The 21527-nt window shown below is 40.4% G+C and overlaps 1 protein-coding gene across 2 annotated transcripts in view; it reads right to left on the reverse strand.

Moving 5' to 3' along the window:
• The window catches only part of PCSK5 (proprotein convertase subtilisin/kexin type 5), a 387486-nt gene that overhangs the window by 245910 nt on the left and 120049 nt on the right, over window positions 1–21527 (reverse strand). For both annotated transcript variants that reach the window (XM_054986670.1, XM_054986669.1), the window contains exon 5: window positions 17238–17314. In XM_054986670.1, coding sequence (XP_054842645.1) covers window positions 17238–17314 — 77 coding nt within the window. The remainder of the gene's footprint in view (window positions 1–17237; window positions 17315–21527) is intronic.

Raw genomic sequence — 21527 nt, forward strand, 5'->3', positions numbered from 1 at the left:
AATTTATATCTACTCAGGAAGGTGGGTTTGGGCTGAGTCATCCTGTAAGAGTTTCCCAGGATGTGGCATGCTAATGGGGGGAAGCTTCACTGTATCCTGAGGAGATTCTTTTGCATATGGATTGGTGGTTGATATGCTAATCTTATCTGTAGGGCTATTGTAAGATGTAGGGTATTTTGTTAGTCTGGTGTTTTTCAGGACTGGAAACCATGCCCTATTCATTCTTAAACTCTCTTCTTCCTGTTGAAATTGTGCTTATGCTTATGAATTTCAATGGCTTCCCTGTGCAATCTGACAAAGTAGTTGGATATGTTGTCCAGTATTTTAGTGTCCTGGAACAAGATAAGTTTTTTTGATTTATCCTTGGTTTAATTGCTCTTCTGATTTCATTTCTGGAGTAGCCGTTTGCTTGAAGTGCGTGGTTTAGATGATTAATTTCCTCGTTGAGAAACTGTAGTTCACAAACTAAAGAAAAACAGTCTCCCACAGGAAAAGTGTTTTTGCCATATATCAAAGGAATCACTGATCAGATGGGAAAACTGATGAAAAAGCACAACCTACAAACAGTATTCAGACCCAACAGAAAAATACAACAGATGCTACAATCAGCAAAAGATAGTAGAGACCCCCTCACCTCTGCAGGAGTATACCGCATACCCTGCAGCTGTGGACAAGTTTACATCAGGACCACACAGCATAGCCTCCAGACAAGAATAAAAGAACATGAAAGATATTGCAGACTTGGCCAACCTGAAAAATCAGCAGTGGCTGAACATAGCCTAACACAAACAGGACACAATATCTTATTCCAGGACACTAAAATACTGTACAACACTTCCAACTACTTTGTCAGATTGCACAGGGAAGCCATTGAAATTCATAAGCATAAGCACAATTTCAACATGAAAGAAGAGAGTTTAAGAATGAATAGGGCATGGTTTCCAGTCCTGAAAAACACCAGACTAACAAAATACCCTACATCTTACAATAGCCCTACAGATAAGATTAGCATATCAACCACCAATCCATATGCAAAAGAATCTCCTCAGGATACAGTGAAGCTTCCCCCCATTAGCATGCCACAACCTGGGAAACTCTTACAGGATGACTCAGCCCAAACCCACCTTCCTGAGTAGATATAAATTACCTACTAACATTTTCTCCACACATTGACACAGAGAGATTTCTGTCTTTCGGTGCTACATCTCTGAAGATGCCAGTCATAGCTGATGGCGAAACGTCAGGAACTACAATGCCAAGACCACGGCCATACAGCCGGAAAATCAACAACTAAAATTCTTTTTCCTTCTTAATTCATAACATATCAGTTCTGATAACTACCTGAATGTGTGCACTACTGTATATACCTATCTTTGGGAATGGATCCTTGGTAAATGAGACCTGAGGCCTCATATAGCCAAGGTTCTACAACTGATCTTTGGTCCCAAAATAAATACTGGATTCAGGATAAACTCCTGGATTTTTGCTCATAGTTGCTTTTCATCTTGAAGTATATATGGGCCATATGCCTAATATGAGAAAAACTTGCATGTTTGCTCATATTCAGGAAGAAGTATTGGGAGGCTCAGTGGTAGAACATCTGCCTGGAATGCAGATGCAGAAGGTGCCACATTCAATCTCCAGCATCTCTAGTTAAAAGGATCAGATGGTCGGTGATGTGGAGGACTCCACCATACAATTATGGAGAACCACTGCCAGCATGAGTAGGCAGCACTGATTTGATACACCCATGATCTGATTCAGTACACTCATGTATGGGAGGGTGGAGCTGGTATGTTTGCCAACCTCCAGGTAGGGCCTGGAGATCTCCTGGAATTACAAGACAACAGAGATCAGTTCCCCTGGAAAAAAATGGCTGCCCTGGCAGTCTCTAAGGCATTATACTATGCTGAGGGCCGTTCCTTCCCTGCCCTCCCTAGGGTCTACCCCCCCCCCCCCAAATATCCAAGAATTTCCCAACATGGAGTTGGTAACCCTAGGTGCTATCAAAGATAGGAAAGCAGAGCCAGAAAGAGATCAAAGGACAGGAAGAGGGAGAATTGGATTTTTTCTCTCCTGAAAGTCCCTGCAGGTTCCCACTTATTATGTATAATCATTTCTTATTTGAATGTACTAATAACATTTTAAGTGTTTTTCAAATATTTAATTAGCATATTATTCCTTCTGTTCTGGAAACCTGTGTGTTTTAAACTTTTATGTTTTATAGTTGAATGAATCCAAATTGCATTTAATTATGTCTATTTTTCACTCTTTCACTGCACATGACTGGAGAAATGAACTGGAATACTAAAACTAGAAAGAATAATCAGAAGTATTTATGTGTTTGTACAATTTGGAAAACTTAGTAATAAGCAATACAGAAGAAAAGTAGGCTAAAATTAAATGTCATAAAAGTCACAGTACATTTGTAATGAGTACTAATCAAAGAATAAATTTTTAACCCGATATGCAGTCATGGTTTGTGCATGGGTTCTGAAGGACCTACAGAACTGATAGCAGGCGTTGTGTGAGAAGAGGATGTCTGAATGCAGTAATCCCGTATCTGTATAAAGCTTGGATGGGACAAAGTGGAACTTGCTAAATTTACAAATCTAGAGTCTCTGTAGCTGCTGGATGTGGGGTTTATTCGTACCCTAAACAACACCACATGGAATATGATTTTGTTAAGGTATTTGTGCAGATAATTGAGCTTCTTCATTTGGATCATTCTTGCAAGAAGAAGTGTGAATATTCATATACCTCCAGCAAACTACACTGAAAAAATCAAGCGGATTAAGTATGAAATGCATTTTACAGAAATTGAACAGCATAGTATTACAAATACATGTACAAATGCATATATTGTCATAAACACCTTTCTTATCATTCCTATTATGCAATGATGCGGATGTAGGGGAATTAATAAGAAATATCTCACAAAGTTCCTTATATTATGTTAAAGAATATGTAATTCATTTAATTTTTTATCTTAAACTTCAATATGATCTCAATATGATCCAGTAATTTTACATGCAGCTATGGGCTTATAACTTCAAAGTAGGGGAAGGGGGGCCGATTGGGATGGTGCTGCTCCTCCTTGTTCATGTGCACATATTGCACATGCGCACTCCATACATGTGCAGTTGGGAGGCCTTCTGCTGCTGTCACTTCTGGTTTCAAACTGAAGTGACAGTGGCTCAGTGGAGCCCAAATTACTAGGTTTGCGGCCAATTTGGCTCTACTGAGTTCCTGCCATTTCCATTTTAAACTAGAATTGGCATCAGCAAATGGCTTCTGGAGTGCATATGTGCCAACCAGTTTCACAACACTTTGCCCTCTGTTGGCCAGGTGTGCGGGGGTGGGGAATGTTACGTTAGGACAGGAGGCTTGCAACCCTGGTTTATACTGAACTCTAAATATTACACACGGCCAGGCCAAGGATTTGGCACCATAGGCTATGGCACTAAAGCTCCTCCTTGCACACTGTAGGAAGGCAGGAAGGCAGTGCCTACTCGCCTTGCTTCCTGCACCATGGAAGGAAACTTTTGCCTGCCTCCTTGTCTCCCCACGGTCAGGCAAGGCATGGCAAGCCACGCCCAGAAATGGAAATGAGGGAGCATGCTCCCTGCTGGCATTCCAGGGCAGACCCTAATGCCACACCAGTTGGGAGGAAGGCAAGTGAGGGGTAGAGTGACAGGGCTGGTTGGCACCCTCCACCACTGACAACCTAGTCATTTGCCTAGGGCCACATGCTACTCATTTAGAAGTATTTTTAAATGTTTGTATTCCATCGTATCCTAAAAGTATAGGGCAGATGACTAGTTAAAAAAACAAGTAGAAAATAAAATATAAACCAATCAGTCTAGTGTAAAAACGTAAGTTTTACCCTGCCTCTAGAAAGTGCTCAGAGTAGAGGAAAGAATTTCAGAGCTGCGAGGAAGCCAGAAGTGACTTTCTATATGCCTCTGTTACCTGAAAGATAGAATAATGAAGAGTGCTCTGTATTGCTCTTATCAGTGTAATTCAAACTTCAATATGGTCTCAGCAAGCACCTTATACATTTAACAAGACAGAGTGGACAGTGAGGAACCCTGCAGAATCCAATATTCCATTTTGAACACAAGGGATTTTGTCCTCAACTCTGCTCACAGCTATCGTATTTCCCCATTGAATAGTTTTGGCCATGTCTTGGTAAAATACTACCATTTAACAGCCAAACTACATGAAACACCAAACACATGTTCTTCACATGTTGGGTCCCACAAGTTTCTCTGGGAGGGATAGTCTTACAAAGATCTGCTGCTCAATGCAATTCTCCACCAGAGGGAATTTCTCTCTCCTTCTCTCTCTCTGGGAACTCAGGGTAGGGGTAGAGAAAGTGTAACAGGAAAAAAGCTGAGGGTTCTTTTGTGTGAGAGAATTCCAGTCCCTCCCATTGTTCTTCTCCTGGCAGGGAATCGAATCATGGATTTTCTCTTTTCCTGCCTCCTGTTACATCCCCCGCCCTGAATTCCTGGAGGATGTTTGTGTGTGTGTGTGTGTGTGTGTGTGTGTGTGCGAGAGAGAGAGAGAGAGAGAGAGAGAGAGAGAGAGAGAGAGAGAGAGAGAGAGAGAGAGAGAGAGAGAGAGAGAGAGAATTCCTCCAGTTGTGATTCTCGACACCTGAGAATCACATCCAGTGACTATTTTTTTTAAGACTACGGTTCCCAGGAAACCTTGCCAATCCCGACATGCACCCATGTGTTTCATGTAATTCCACTCACAGTTGATTGTTTCTCTGAACATTAGCTTAAAGTACCCAAATAAAAAGGCTGGAACAACAGCCAGCATGGATGCTGTGAAATTAAGAACCTACAGAATCAAGGAGTAGCAGATCATTATACCTGACTGCACTTGTTTACTTGTTTTCACTTTCACTTGTTTCATAAATTATTGCCTCGTTGTTCTCAACATTTTATTAGTAAAGTTCTAGTCTATCTGGAGAATAAGTTAGCTCTAGTGATGTCACTGAAATCTGTGGCGGTGCGGGGTGGGGGGTTGAGAGTTTAGAAATAGAATTTGCCCAGCTCATAATGTTCATTCATAACTGGGAACAGCACCATTCTCCTGAAATTTCCGCTCTTGTTTGGAATCTACAAGCCAGACCCTCTCTCCCTTTCCTGATGCCTGGAATTTTAGTATCCCTTACCAAGGATCACAGGGAATGTATTTTTCTCCAGATACCCAAGGCTGTATTCAATGTTCCAGTATTGCTGCTTGATCTGGCAAAGCCATATAACTGGAAACTGGGAAGAGGACTGCTGGGCAGAATTTGAACATTTGGAAAACACATCATACTTCTGATGGTGTAATTAGGAACAGGATGAAATTTCTGAATTGAGTGTGGAAAACTATTTTCTGATTTTGCAGTAAATTATCTTGGTTTGCCAAGTCCAATTCCAAATCGAGCCAGGTGGAGTACACACATAACTAATCAGCACAGGCTCTCTCCATTATCCATCCTGATACGGATATTTCATTATGTACACTTTCTCAGTTTACTGATATGTTTCCACTATTTTTTCTAAACAATACAGGCTATGCTTAATAAACAGAACTGCATCAAAGTTTTACAATCATGTTCAGCATTCTTAATCATGCTGAAATGAGATGCTTTACTTATACAAGTGTAGTTGAACAGCTGCCCTGACCTGGATAGCTCAGGCAAGCCTGATCTCATCAGCTAATAGAAGCTAAGCTGAGTTGGCCTTTGGTTAGTAATTGGAGGGGAGACCTCCAAAGAAGAGGAGAGCCAGACAATGGCAAACCCCCTCTGTTACTCTCTTGCTTTGAGAACCCCAGCAGGGGTCTCCATAAGTGAGCTATGACTTGATGGTGCTTTCCACCACCACTAACTGAGCAGCCAACTACACATTGCATGTATAAGAGCCCCAGACCATTTTTAAAGGCATCGTTATGGAGTTGAGAAGTAGCTAGGGGATACTCAATGCTTTCACAACTTGTTTTTTCCCAGTCTAAATTATACCTTAAGGTGCTCCTCTCTGGTGTTCCAAACATATGTTTACAAGGCTATCAGTTTCTGTAAGCCACATAAGCTTCATTTTTGCTTAAGGCATAAATGTTGCTCTTAAAAGTAAACCTTAAATAGTGAGAAAAAATCATAATCCTTAATTACTATAGACTTAATATAAAACCCACTTTAATGTTGGAAAGACTGCCATTCAGAAATTGTTTTATTCTTGCTAACTAACTGCACAACTATAGCGCTTTTGTTGGCAGCATGATAACAATTAAAGCTTGGCAATAATGCAGTACAGTCAAAGTCCATATCAAACTATTAGGCAAGTTGTATAGATGTGATTGTTACAGCAATTTTTACAGCAGTAAAGTCATTACTAAATAACACAGTCAAACAAAAGCCTCCATTCCATAATTTCCTTCACTCCCATTCCTATGCTCTTGAAGTGAATTTGCATACAAAGGAATGCTGGCAAAAAGTGAGTTACAAACATTCATGTCTGCCCTAAGTACGTCAGCAATGTTTGTGCAGCTGCCTTGAAAGAATTTCAAGGGATTATATGTTGTTTTCTTCTGCCCCCTCTGTTCATCTGCTGCATCCACCTGCTGACTCAAATGATAATGGCTTTAGAAGCAGTAAGGCCACATATAGTACTGCCAAATTTTGTCTGCTGCATTCACAGTTAGTGACAATTGTGTTTAATAATAATAACATACCCAACAAGAAAAATTGCTCGATAGGATTGCAATAAAGGATAGGGGTGGATGTTCAGATGGGATGAAAATTGGATAGATTTTTATAGACTTGATTACAGCTTGGTTTTCTGAGTTAGCTTGAGATACATGGTTTGCATAAGGGATGGATTTGCACAGACTCCCTTCATGGATCCTTCTGCTCGAGAGCCAGAGTGATTCTTTCACCTGAAACTGAGGGATATATCTCTGGAAGTGGTATAGTCTCTATGATAGAGGGACAGCAAGAAGGGAGACAGAACAAATAACCAATGATAAAGTAATGATGGATTCAAGTAGCACCATATGCCTTAAATGGCCCAATATGTTCCTGAAAATATGAAGTATGAAAAGCAAACACTGAGTCCTATTTTCTGGAGATTTATTCAACCAGGTAACTTGCATGTTCTGAAAATCTCCCAATTTGTTTTAATGCAGTTTGCACAGGACAGTTTCACATGGGATTGTGATCCCTTGAAAAAAAGTTGTGGCAACCATCTTGTGACCCATACATGAAGTTTTAACTTGCACAAGCTGTCAGCATGGTCTTTTTAGTATGTTTTTGCTTGTGAAAGGGCTTTAGCGTGCACAGAAATTTTCCACTAGATTCAACAAACTTAGTTGATTTTAAATTGTATGCGACCTGCTCACGATGGTCCAAGGTTATTCATACTATATGCAAATGGTAAGCATGTGACAACAAAAGCTACCTGTTGAGTCGGTACACTGAATGCCATCACTGCATAGATATAAGACTACTGAAAACACTGAATTGCATGCCAATTGTTCACATAATCAGAGGTGTTTAACTCAACACAACCCAGGAATTCCAAACAAGCTGAGATTAATTTTTTAACCTTTATTTTGTGAAGTTCATCATAGCCTCTCTTCTTCCACAGAGGAAGAATCCTCACTTAGTGGAGGGGAGATGTTGGAGTTCAGAATTGTATGCAGCCTCATTCTTATGCACAAAGTTCAGAACAGCCTGTCCAAGGCTTTTTCCTTTGGACTAAAGGGGACTGGAGCTTTATGTTCATAAATCTCCAGGCTGATCAACCATTATAAAACATCATTGTATGCTTGACTAGCATACAAGCCCAGCAAGATTTGTACAATCATCAGATCCCTTCCTCAAAAGAATTCAAACTGCTGCCATCTGCTCTTCTCATACATACTGTCTAGATTCAGGATGAGTAATCAAATTTCAGAACAACTTCAGGTATGTGCAATTCACATGACAGGTAGCTGAAACAGCCAACTGCCCATTATTGTCCACTGCCAAGCTAAAGCAAGAGCCCAGGGCCGGCGCGCCCATAGAGGCAAGGTAGGCGGTGGCCTCAAGCGCGGGGTGCCGGAGGGAGCACCGGAGGAGGCGCGGGGGGCGGGAGCGCGTGCCACAAAGCAGCAGCCTACTATCCCTCCTGCCCTGTGCTGCCGCTGCCGCCAGCACAAGCCCCCGGCCGGGCACATCTGCTGCGGACAGGCATCTGCGGCGGCACAGGCAACCGAGCGGGAGAGCTTGGAGGCTGCTCGCCGCAGCAATCGGGCTGGTGGCGGTGGGTGCATGCACGCGCTCCCCTGATGACGTCATGTGTGACATCATCATGCGGGCCAGCCAGCTGCGAGCGCCGGAAACCCTTGCGCCGCCCCTGAGAGCCATATCTCAATTTGGCATAACAAAATACCATTATTCAAAACCAGAATGAAACACTATGAAACAAACATGCCTACCTGCAGCAAAAACAGTAGTACTGAAGAAAAAAAATCAATTGTAATTTAGAGATTCTGCTGCTTCGACTTGCAACATCCACAGGGAATATATTCAACCTCTCCTGCTCTGCTTATTTAATAATCTCCTGCTAATATGTTTAAGGCATTTTACAAGAGATTTTTACAGAGTTAAGGGACACTAATGGATTTATGAAGAGGTAACAAAAACTTTTCTAGTGTTCATACCTTTTCACCCTCACTTGCCCACATCTTGGCACAATTAGCTTGCTGAATGCTGAACCCCTTGCAACTTCTCCCCCTCATTCACCTTTCACCTTTATCATGAGCAACAAGATACTCAAATATTGGATTTACATTTGTTAATTTAATTTAATTAATTTAATTTCTTACATTTATATTCCGCCCTCCCTGCTTTCGCAGGCTCAGGGCAGATGAGTTGAGTTCATGTTTGTCTTATTTTTAGACTTAATTCTCTACCAATTAGAAGGCCTTTCTTATTATAGATGTCAACTCAAACAAAGGAAGATACATGGAAAGGGCCCTGATTAGGGTTAACAGCCCCCCAGTGGTGGTGGAAATCCTTCACTCACAGCATCCACCACCCCCCGGCTCTCGCTTGGCTAGCAGAGGAGGGAGAAAGGCATGGGAATGGGCCTAGGACCCACACAGCACATTCCTGCAGGCTCTGGAGCACTTTCACATTGAGCCGAGAATGACATCATTCCCAGAATGACACAGAAGTGTTTTAGAGCGCATGTGTGCTGTGTGCACAACGAAAATCCTCCCATCATGCCCCAAATCCCTCTTTCTCCACTTTCAAATCGAGGGGACCTGGCAACCTTAGCCCTGGTAAATGATACAAAGTAAGTCCCATTTTGTTCAAGGGGACTTACTCTTTTTGGGCCCTATTTACATATAGATTGGATTAATGCAATGAGCTCTATGTGTGCAGCTGGGTATTTGATTGAAGTGGGTCATAGAGTCCATATCATTCCAATCTGGGACTATCTACACTGGCTCTTAATTTTTTTCCCAGGCACAATTCAAGATGCTGGTGCTGACATTTAAAGCCCTATAAGGTTTGGAACCAATACACCTGAATGACCGCCTACTCTTTTATGACCCTACTGAACTGCTAAGATCATCTTCAGAGGGCCTGCTTTGATTACCCCTGCCATCTGAGGTTAGGCAGGTGGTAAACTGGGAGAGGGCCTTTTCAGTATTGGCACCAAAACTAAACCTCTCCCTACAGGGAGATTCTCCTACTGTTGCTGTCGTCCATCAGCAGGCAAAGCCTTTTTTTTCACTTGGCATTCCTTCAGTGATCCCTCCTTCCTCTCCAATGTTTTGACTAATGTTTTTATTCATTGTATATATTTCAAACACTAAGTTTAAATTGTTTTAATGATATATTTATGTGCTGGTTTTCAGATGATATTTTAATTTGTATGTTTTGATTTGTTAGCCAACTTAGTGGTCCTGTAAGGGCAGAAAGGTGGTGTAAAAATCATGGAAATAAACAAATAAATATAAATGATCATTTGTATACCATATTTGTAGATCTTACTTGATCTTGTGGAACAAAATTAAATACTTACAGTTAGGGGGGCATGTCTGAAACCCCTGAGAGACTTCAGGGGGCACGGAATGCAGCAAATGACACTGTCAATGCATCAACATTAATTCTGGCTAAAATTTGTAAGTGATGTCACCAATACTGTATGATTTTGTCAATCTCTATGGTAAAAAACCATAGAGAGCAGCAAAATCCTAGAGCACTGGCCACATTACTTCCGGAATTTTAGCTCGAAGTGACATCATCATGTTGACAATGCCCTTCCCCAATTTTCTCCCACCATTTACTTGAATACTGGCACACAACAGGGGTAGTTCAGCAGGGGTTTTCCTGCTAAAAAGCGGGCAAATGGCACTTTTACTTCTGCAATCCTAAGCAGACTCCAATGAAGTTAATGGGTATAACTTGTGTTTAGGGTTGCACTATTATTCGGCCTCCTTATTAGGCTTGCCAGTACCCTACCTGGGGTGGGGGATCCCTGCTCCCACCTGCTGCCCCCAGCCATGCTCACCTGGCTGGTGGGGGGAGGCCCGGGGGGGGGGGGAGAAGCCTGTTGTGCTGGAAAATGATGACATTTTCCAGAGTAATGGAGGAACTGCAGGTTGCACTGAAGCCCAATTCATTAAAACAAACCTCCAAACAGTTTTTTAAAAAAAAATAATCTAGCTTCAGCGTTACCCGCAGCTCAGGAGCACCGGAGGTAAGTATCCCACTGTCCTCCACCCTCAGGCTCCTCCCCCCTGGTTTTGCCCCCGGGGGACCTGGCAAACCTGCTCATTATTTGATCTGTGACCTAACCTTATAGAGCTGAGATTAATACAATTAATAAAATGTGTACATTGAAATTTCAAAAACATGCCCACTGCCTTACTTTCTTAGGCCAGAAAGAAGCAGGTATGGGGGAAAAGCTGATTTGCTTAACTTACGCACAGTCATCCTGTTCCATTCAAAGTAACATGCTCAGCACCAGAAGAAGAAGTAGAAGGAGGAGAAGGAAGGAAGAAGCAAAGAAGCTCACATTACATTTTGATCTGCATTTCCTGAACTTGGCACTTAATTAATAATAGCCATTTCTTGGCTATTATTTTAGCCAAGAAATTCATTGAAATCTATATTATTTATTTTGTTTAAATAAATAATATAAATAATAATATAGCTTTTAACTTTACTTAAATCAGAAACAAATCCATTCACTATGTCTCTATGTCGTTCAGCAGTCCAGAGTCAGAAGCCAAAGAGGTAATTTAAGTCATTATCATCTGTAATTCATATACTTGAAACAGGAGCAGAAAATTTTTTCCTGACTGTTTTTCTGTGGGTTTGGGGGGGAAACTAATATAGAGATATGGCTAAACAGTTTTTATCAGTAACCTTGGGAGAGGCTAGATGTACCCATATGTTTTGACAGGAAAGGATGACATTCTTTTGTGTCTATGATCAAATGTGTTTTTTCTTATTTTCATTCAAAGTTATAAAGAGTTATGTGAATTTATTTCTCATTTCAATTATGCTAATCCTATTTCTGAATGCTAAAATCCTCTTTAATTGTAGAAACTATAATAGAAGTGATCTGGAAGTTTTAAACTCATCAGTCAAACTCTATGTTTACTCTTTCTGTCCTCCTAAAAGAAAAGCAAATCATATATTACCTCAGTTATGGAGGAGAATTATTAATCATGCTTTGTACTCATACAGATTCTTTCTCTCAAAGATTTCTAATTCCTCCAAGAATTAAACCACTAACAGTGAAATCCGAAGCAGAGTTGCTCCAGTCTAAGCCCACTGAAAACAATGGGCTTAGACTGGAATAACTCTACTTACGATCTCAATGTAAGTCCTCTTGCTTGCTGGGTAACTGCATCATATTCAGAGCAGAGGACGCCTAATGAATAGAGATTCTGCATACAAGTGTTCAATTCTTCATGTTAAGTGGGAGGTGTAAAACAAAACTGCAGAGAGAATCTAGTTAAAATCACGAAAATGCTTCCCTGGAATTTATTATAGATTCTCATTTCAACACTTATATTAAAAGTACAGCAGTACTGCTTACTTTAATGACCAGAAAGGCTAATCTTATAGTTCATCCAATTAAATATTCATCTTCCTAATGATCTGTTAAGAGCTATTTGCTTTGTCTCCAACACATGTCCTTGCTTATTGACAAATAGTAAAAGTTATAGTCCAGTTAAATTGAAGTACTTGGGTGCAAGATATGATTTACATTACCATTCCATTGCCTTTTAATTTCCCCCCTAAAAGTTATAGTGATATGAATCTATGAAAATATAGAATCAAATTCTTTTTTATGTTAGTATAGTCCAAATTTCCGTTTTGGATTCAGTACCAACAGTTCCATTCTAAGCGCCATCTCCAAAGGGCATAGAATGTAACTATGCCCTGCATCCTGGATCCAGAAAGTTATTCTTAAAGAATTCTTAAAGAATGGTACAGCCACCTTAGTCTTCAGTAGTAGAATAGAATTCAAGTCCGATGGTACCTTAGAAATCAATACAATTTTCCAGGATATAAGCTTCGGTGAGCCAAACTTCACTTAGCTACAAATGGGAATGAAGATCCATCACCCCTTGTATCCAGGTTAGAAAGTGGGAGGGTGTTACAAAGAAGGGTCAGTTGGAATCAAGAAGCAAAGATACAATGCAAAATGGGATCAGCTTGATTGAGCTAAGAGATATGCATAGAAGTGGGAAACCAGTGAAAAGAAGCTCACAGACAGAACTTCAGGGCACAACAAGAGAACAGAAGCTCTAAGAGCCAAGGGAGAGGAAAAGTTGCGTATGTCTAACATTGCTCTGCTCTGAATCTTTACTCCACACATTTACCAGGATGTAAGCTCCATAATATAAGAACCACACATTTTCCACAACTCAGCTGTGTTTGGAACTCACTTTTGGGCTTCCTAGCCATATATGAGACTGAAGAAGAACAAGAGCTTTTAAAGGGAGTTGCTAAGGGGAATGCAATTGGTGCATGGCATATGGAGACAGAAACTGATAGCTGAGTATCACAGACAGACCTGGGCACTGGAACTGAGCATTTATCCAAAATAAGATACCTTGCATACCAGGAATGACTTCATCCACAGCTGTCTTTAGTGAAACAGTGAAATAAATGTAAAAGTCTAGTATAAGCCTGCACCTCTGACAACTACATGATTCCCTGCCAATTACTTCATACCAAACAAAATATCTGGCAGGATTCCTGCATACCATAGTAGTTAAAGAAACAATCATTACTTTCCAAGTATTACCACAATGTTCAAGTGATTAATATTTGCAGGCTGATTCCTGTTATCATCTACACTTCTGAGAACTTTTTTTAAAAAAAATCAGATCTAAAAATGTTATTTGGTTCATTTATCATTTTATGCAAATTATAACTGAATCTTCAGTAATAATTGCTGGAAATAAGGTCCAATATAGGAAAACTGGCCCAAATGCATTAATATTATTAATCAGTGGATATGTTAACCGCAGCAATAATTACAATAATTATTGTACAATAGTACAACAGCAGTGGTGAGAGGAACTACTTCTGACAGTGATAGTGACTGACAAATTATCAAGATCTAAATCTTCAGAATGGTCACTAATTGAGTTTCATATGTAAAAGGGAGAAACTGCAGAGCCAGGAGATAATTTAAGGCGCATGAATGATCATATATATGATGTTACTTATAGTGAGGCAATAAATATTGCACCAAAGCTTAATATTAAAGTAGATGCCGACAGCATAACTTTCTGATAATGATAATCAACTGGATAGAAGTAGAACCAGTGGAATTCAATGTCTCCTAATCTTGGTCAATCAATACAGTTTATCAAAATTATATATAGAAAACATGTTGTTTACATTCTCCTGATCAGGTTTGAGAATCCCCTCATTAATAAACAAATGCTTAGAAAAGAATATGACATCATCTACACCAGCACAAAATTCTGAACGATGACATTACCCTAAGCATAGTGATGATGTTGCAGATTTTGAACCCTGGGCTCAGTTTTAGCTAATCATTCAACTCAGACATAACATAGTAGGAACCTCTGACACATATCTTACTTTTAGTACTCTGACTTATTTTACAAATACAGGGACATTAAGGATTGTTTTAGTCACATTTCTATAACTTGGTTTTGTGGGTCATACTTACAGTTCCATCCTAAGCACTTACACCCTTCTACGTCCACTGAAAACAATGAGCCCAGAAGGATGTACCTCTGTTTAGGATTGCACTATTCATCACTAATCTGTGAATTACACACTACACCTAATGGAGTTATCTGGTTCCTAGGACAGCTAAAATATATGCCTGGCTTGATACATTTATTTATAAAAGGATAGAAAAGAATTTCAGATTTTTAGAGACTAACACCCCTGTTTTAGAATTCTGGTCAGCCTGGGATATTTCTAGCAATCATAATTAGGGCTATTGATATTTCTTAGTCAACTTGAAAATATCAGGTGTTGATAATCCTCACACGTGTTCTTTATCAAACAACTGGCCCAAGTAGTTCCTCAAAGCTGAACTCCAGACAATGGAGTTATGGCAGTAAAAGTGCAAAGCTCAGTCCTTCAGAGAGGGCCATCTGTTATCTTACCTCAATAGCTCACCCTACTATGCTCACCATAGACACAGGCTGGTTTCCCCACCAGTAGGCTAGCCACACACACACCCCTCCCGCCTGGGGCAAAGGAACCTCCACTACCACCTGCTATCCCAGCCCTGCTCACCTAGCCAGAAGAGGGGCATGGAGGTGTGAGAAGCACATGTTCCCACAGTCCCCCTCACACTGAAGGCAGGTTCATTAAAAATTGCCCATTTGGAGGCGATTTTTAATTATTCTATCTTCAGCATGACCTGCAGCTCCATAGTCCACTGGAAAATGACATCATTTTCTGGCATGATGGGGGAGCTTGGGAGGTAAGTAATCCTCTTCCCTCTGTCTTTTATGCCCTTGCCCTCCCAGTTTGGCCCCCTGGGGGCCCTTAAAGAAACTATGGGTTATCTTCTGTTGGAAAATAGAGCTTTTAGGCAGTCTTTGTTCACCTTTCTGCTCTCAGGTGCATCTAGTAATGGGCAGGCTAACCTTGGGGAGAAGGGGAAAGGGAAGAAAATGCATGGAAGAAATATTGCTATGAGTTTGGGTGTACAAAACTGATGCTATGGTTATGAATGCATGACCCCAGCATCATAAACGGTGAGGGTAAGAGTGATTACCAAGTATTCATTCTACTTCTACACCATCGTGTAATCCACATGATTCATTCGGCTGTGAATCAGTATTCTACTGGTTCGAATCCCACTACTGCCATGAACTCAGTAGTTGGCCTTGAGTAAGCCACTCCTTTCAGCCCTAGCTCCTCAGCTGTATTGTGGGGATAATAATAACACTAACTTGTTCACCACTCTGGGTGAGTCACTAATCCATCTAGAAGAGTGGTATATAAGCGCATTTATTATTATTATATTAATTTTGTATTAGAAAACTTATTTAATTTTGAGGATGTTTATGTATTTTTAAACTATTTGCCCATCTCACGGAACCTAATCTAACAGAAATGGACCCTCTGTACCCTTACAATCACTAAAAGACTGATACCGCAGCACTAGAAGGACAAAAGCCCACTTCCTGGAATTCATTGGGGAACCTTATAAACTTATTAACATTTGAACGTATCTCATATAGATGACAAGTCCGTATAGACTTATTTTTAGATATTTAGAGACTATGGCCATTTTCACACGCACCCCAGGAGATCGTGCAAACTCACAGCATGAATTGTCTTCCTAGCACGACCTCCCGGCACGATCCTCTTTAATGACCCGATGATGTCAGAAAAAGCGCCATTAAATGGGATCGTACTGGAAAATCGTGCTAGGAAGACGCTTTTATGCTGTGAGTTTTGCGCGATCTTCTGGGTGCGTGGCTGTGTGAAAATGGCCTATTTATAAAAGCCATATATAGACTTTGTCACCAATATTGTTGTTTTTGTTTCTTTTTCTTTTTCTGCTCTGTACAAATAAAAATTACACTTAAAAATATTTGAAAAATAATCTCTAGCTGTTGAATAATTTCCATAAACAATAATTAACTGTTACTTTTAAATCACACATTAAAGCTGCAAGAGAAATCTATAGATGAACTAGAAATAGCTAATTATCAGCCACAAATGATATGGAAAGCCATATTAAATAACAAAAACCCCTTAATTGTTAAGGTACATAAGAACTGATGTTTACCTCTTGATCACTTTTAAATTGTGTTCATAGTCAAACTGCTAATCAACCAAAAAAAAAAAGAGCAACAGTGCAATAGCACCTATAAGACTAACAAAATTTGTGGCAGGGTATGAGTCTACTCACGAAAGGTCATACTCTGCCACAAATTTTGTTAGTCTTATAGGTGCAACTGGACTCTTGCTCTTTTCTACTGCTACAGACAGACTAACACGGCTACATATCTTGATCTCTCTTGCTAATCAACAGCCTCTTTTAACTTTATACGCATAGTTAAGCATAGCTTATAAAATGGTAGGCTATTTTCTCTGAGAGAGGTAGCAATTATGCTGAAATTGCTTACGTACATTTTCTTTTCAGCAATGCTCAGACATCAGAATTGCAAGCAAATATAAAAAACTATCAGAAAAATAATCACCAAAAGTATTACCAACAAGTAACAGCCCCAAATTTAACTCAAACTTCTTTAGAATTTTAAACATATAGAAAGGAGTATTCCTTCCACATAGAAGCATTATGTATGTGTAAATAAGATGGAGGAAATCATGAATAATGTCTATTTTGTAGACATATAAGAAAATAAGAACATAAATAGAGCCTGCTGGATTAGACCAGTGGCCCATCTATTCCAGTATACTGTTGTACACAGTAGCCAAGAAGTTGCCCCAGACAGCCAGACAAACAGCGAGTAGAGGCTGAGGACTTCACCTGATGCTGTCTCCTACCACTATAGTCAACACAGAACACAAGACATGTATAAGACATTTGCATTATATCACTAATTAAAAGTATATAACAGAAATAGAATTTTGACCTGTGTTACACCTCTGCTATTAGTCTATATGTTTATCAAAATAAGTACATTTTACTTATAAAGACATTTAAATTTAAAATGTCATACATTCCATAGAGTTCGGGTCTTACTTGTTTTCATTGCTGGCATCATACCGAGGCATGGGGTCAATATCGTTACCATTGACATCAAAACTGGCCTCTGGGTCCTGTAGCCAACAGGGAAGGGAAATGGGAAAAGAAATATAATGAGAATGAATGGCAGATCCTCATTAATTAGCCACTGGCTCATCTAACATGCATTCCTCAGCAGGTTTCTACAGGAGTGCAATTAGGTTAACTAACATTCCTGTGGTTCTGAGCCTGCTGCCTGATTTAGGAAGGAATTGCATGTTCAAAAAATTACAAATATGTATAGAAATGTTTAAGATGTATTAAGGGATCCTCTTCTCACTGTCAAAACTATTGGATTTTTTTTACTTCCTAAATTTCAAACTGCTTTTAAAAATCTGAACCCTGTTTACCATATCAGTTAAGTGAAAGCACTCTTTATTCCTCTTGTTAAAAGGCACGGTTATTTAAACGATTCTAAGAGAACATAATTTGCCTTAAGGAAATATCTGTATATGTTGATTAGAAACTTAAACACCCTTAAGAAAGAGAAATCCATTGGAAAATTATATGTTTATTAACAGTAGCTCCTAAATGTCATACTCTTCTTATCTTCAGGAAGAACAAGTACATTTCAATGGGTATGAAATGTGGTTTTGTCTTGTCACATTTCTGTGTAGAAAATAGCATAAACAGTTATTTATCTTTGTTCAGTGAACTGATATGGTAGGAACAGATGGGAAATAACTCTTTTAAATTTCATCTTCATTCGAAATTGATTCCATACCAATATATTGTACGCTTTGCTCACTTACATATGCAAATATTTATCATTAAAACATGAGTGAAATTTGCTCTATCATTTCCTTAGAGGGCACGCATAGGGCTAAAACCTCACACTCTTGATAGGTTAAGATTAGAATGCTAAATGGGATGAGGCTTAACTGAAACAATACAACCAAGTTTAAGCAGAAACAATCATCACGCCCATGCAAGGTAACAAAAGTGACTATATCTTGTCAAAGATCGATTGCAAAGTGCTCCGCATAATGATGATTGTCAAAACATGACCCCCAAGCAGCTAATTTTAAACTAAGTGCTTTAATTCTGGACAAATAGCAAGCCTGCTGAAAATTATTATTATTATTATTATTATTAAAAATTATTAAAATTTTTACTTTGGGAGTTACAAGTAAAACCTTTTTTAAGTTGACTGCCAGAGCAGTAAACAACATTTCCTGCTTTCTTTTTAAAAATTAATCTATAGAATAAATACTGCTAGAATAAATAATGCAACCAATAACATTAGGCCCCAAGTGGATCTAAACATATAAATAGGGAGAGCTGTATATAATAAGTAGCACTTCAAGAAAGACCTATTGATTTACTGGTGTGGAAGGTTATTCCTAGTCTTCTAGGGTTTACAAACAGAATAAGCCACCCCTAGCACACATGCTAACAGTGGGACACTAGACTATTATGCTTGGCATCCACGGCCAGATCTCTGCCCAATCAAACAAGGGGCAGGTGGTACTGGGGCGCCTAGTGGTGCAGGAGAAGGCAACAGTCATGGCTTTTGCTCATCATCACCTTCTAGACCTGCATATCCCCCAGCAGAGTTGCCAGCCAATGGTATTCAACAAAAATGATGTGCTGCTAGCACAGTGCCATTTCTAAAAGCATTTTCTTCTCACCAGCCTTCAGAGGGCTGGCAGGCAACAAGAAAAAGGAGAAGGAGATGCCAGGAGGACCTCATCTCCCTAGGTAGAACCAAGTTGAAAGTGAATCCCTGCATTGCTGCCAGCACCACAGGGTAGGGTTGCCAGGTCCCCCGGAGGTAAAAGAAACGGCTGGGAGGGTTGAGGGGTGAGTAGAGCAGGGGGGGGGACTCACCTTGTATGTGTGCTTCAAAGCATCCCATGTCACGCTGGGAATGACATCATTCTTGGTGCTACAAGTGATGGATCATGCTGGGGGTCAGATTGACCCCAAGTACTAAATTGGGGGGGGGTTAAAAATAAACCACCAATTTAGTATTTGGTGTTAATTAAACCCCTGGTATGAACCACCTCTTCCATATCATGCACTGAATGATTCATTCTCAGCGTGCCATGGGAGCACTCCAGAGCCCATGGGAATGTGTTTTACCCCCCACTGCAGCATTCCCTCATCTTCCTCACCCCTGCTAGCCAGGTAAGAGATGGGGGGTGGAGGCTGGTAGCAGGGGATTCTTTGTCCCCACCAGGAAACAGGCAAGCCTACCACTGGGGCTTGGCTTGCTCCAAGCGCATCTGGCCAAGTAACTCACACCCCCTGATTTGCCAGCACATCAACATCTTCACAGTTAAATGATGAATTTTTTCCAGTACTTGGACCAAAAAGGTTAGCCACCCCTCGTTTACAATATCTAACTGTAGCATCCATCAAGAGATGTACTTCCCATTTAAAAGCTCTGAGAAGGATAGTTAAAGAGGCCATGTTTAAGAGTCCATACAATATTGCTAATCCTAAAGCTCTAGCAAATGCATTGCATGGGGTTTGAGTTATAGTAGAAAAACAAACTGCGGATAGCAACCTTAATTTATGCTACACATCTGAAACTTCTCAACTTCCTTCTAAGTGCCATGAGATTAGCTCCTAAATATTCATCATAAAGGTAAAGGTAAACGTAGTTCCCTGTGCAAGAGCCAAATCATTACTGACCCATGGGGGGAACGTAACAACGTTTTCTTGGCAGACTTTTTATGGGGTGGTTTGCTATTGCCTTCCCCAGTCATCTACACTTTATCCCCGGGAAACTGTGTACTCGTTTTACCAACCTCGGAAGGATGGAAGACTGCGTCAACCTTGAGCTGGCTACCTGAACCCAGCTTCTGCCAGGATCGAACTCAGTTCATGAGCAGAGCTTGGGCTGCAGTATTGCTGCTTACCACTCTGCACCACAGGGCTCTTAAATATTCATCATATATGAAATAAAAATTAATCTTTTCTAAATATTCTGATTCTACTTGCATGCAACTAAATAACAGGAGTTTAAAAATACTTACTCCCATAAGATTACCTCTGACTGTAGCCTAAGACTGAATTAAGACACCCAACAGCATGCAATGAGCTGATTCTGGCACTGATATATCTTTTGTTTGTAAAACGGGAGAGATTATGAACTAATCAAGTTTTGATCTTGACGAAACAAATCTCTGAAATCCTCAAACTGACATGCTTCTCTCCCCCCTCCCACAGGAAATCTTCAATTGTAGAGAAGAAGGGAGGAATGGTGGGGACAAGCTCTAGGCATGCTCTGAGGCACACTGTTTCCACAAACAATTATGACAGAAGATGGTTGTTGGGGGTTTTCCGGGCTGTATTGCCGTGGTCTTGGCATTGTAGTTCCTGACGTTTCGCCAGCAGCTGTGGCTGGCATCTTCAGAGGTGTAGCACCAAAAGACAGAGATCTCTCAGTGTCACAGTGTGGAAAAGATGTAGGTCATTTGTATCTACTCAGGAGGGGTGGGGTTGAGCTGAGTCATTCTGTAAGAGTTTCCCAGGGTGTGGAATGCTAATGGCGGGAGGCTTCACTGTAACCTGAGGAGGTTCTTTTGCATATGGATTGGTGCTTGATGTGCTAATCTTCTCTGCAGGGCTATTGTCGGGTGTGGAGTGTTTTGTTGGCCTGGTGTTTTTCAGAACTGGAGCCCATGCTCTGTTCATTCTTAAGGTTTCTTCTTTCCTGTTGAAGTTTTGCTTATGCTTGTGAATTTCAATGGCTTCCCTGTGCAGTCTGACAAAGTAGTTGGAAGTGTTGTCCAGTATTTTGGTGTCCTGGAATAAGATACTGTGCCCTGTTTGAGTTAGGCTATGTTCAGCCACTGCTGATTTTTCAGGCTGTCCAAGTCTGCAGTGTCTTTCATGTTCTTTTATTCTTGTCTGGATGCTACGCTTTGTGGTCCCGATGTAAACTTGTCCACAGCTGCAGGGTATACGGTATACTCCTGCAGAGGTGAGGGGGTCTCTGCTGTCTTTTGCTGATCGTAGCATCTGTTGTATTTTTCGGGTGGGTCTGAATACTGCTTGAAGGTTATGCTTTTCCATAAGCTTTCCCATCTGATCAGTAATTCCTTTGATATATGGCAAAAACACTTTTCCTGTAGGTGACTGTTTTTCCTTGGTTGTTTGATTCATCCTGGGTTTGATTGCTCTTCGGATTTCATTTCTGGAGTAGCCATTTGCCTGAAGTGCGTGGTTTAGATGATTAATTTCCTCATTGAGAAAGCGCGGCTCACATATCCGTCTTCCACGATCCACTAATGTTTT

This window comes from Eublepharis macularius, chromosome 8, assembly GCF_028583425.1.
Source record: "Eublepharis macularius isolate TG4126 chromosome 8, MPM_Emac_v1.0, whole genome shotgun sequence".
NCBI classification, from domain to species: Eukaryota; Metazoa; Chordata; class Lepidosauria; order Squamata; family Eublepharidae; genus Eublepharis; species Eublepharis macularius.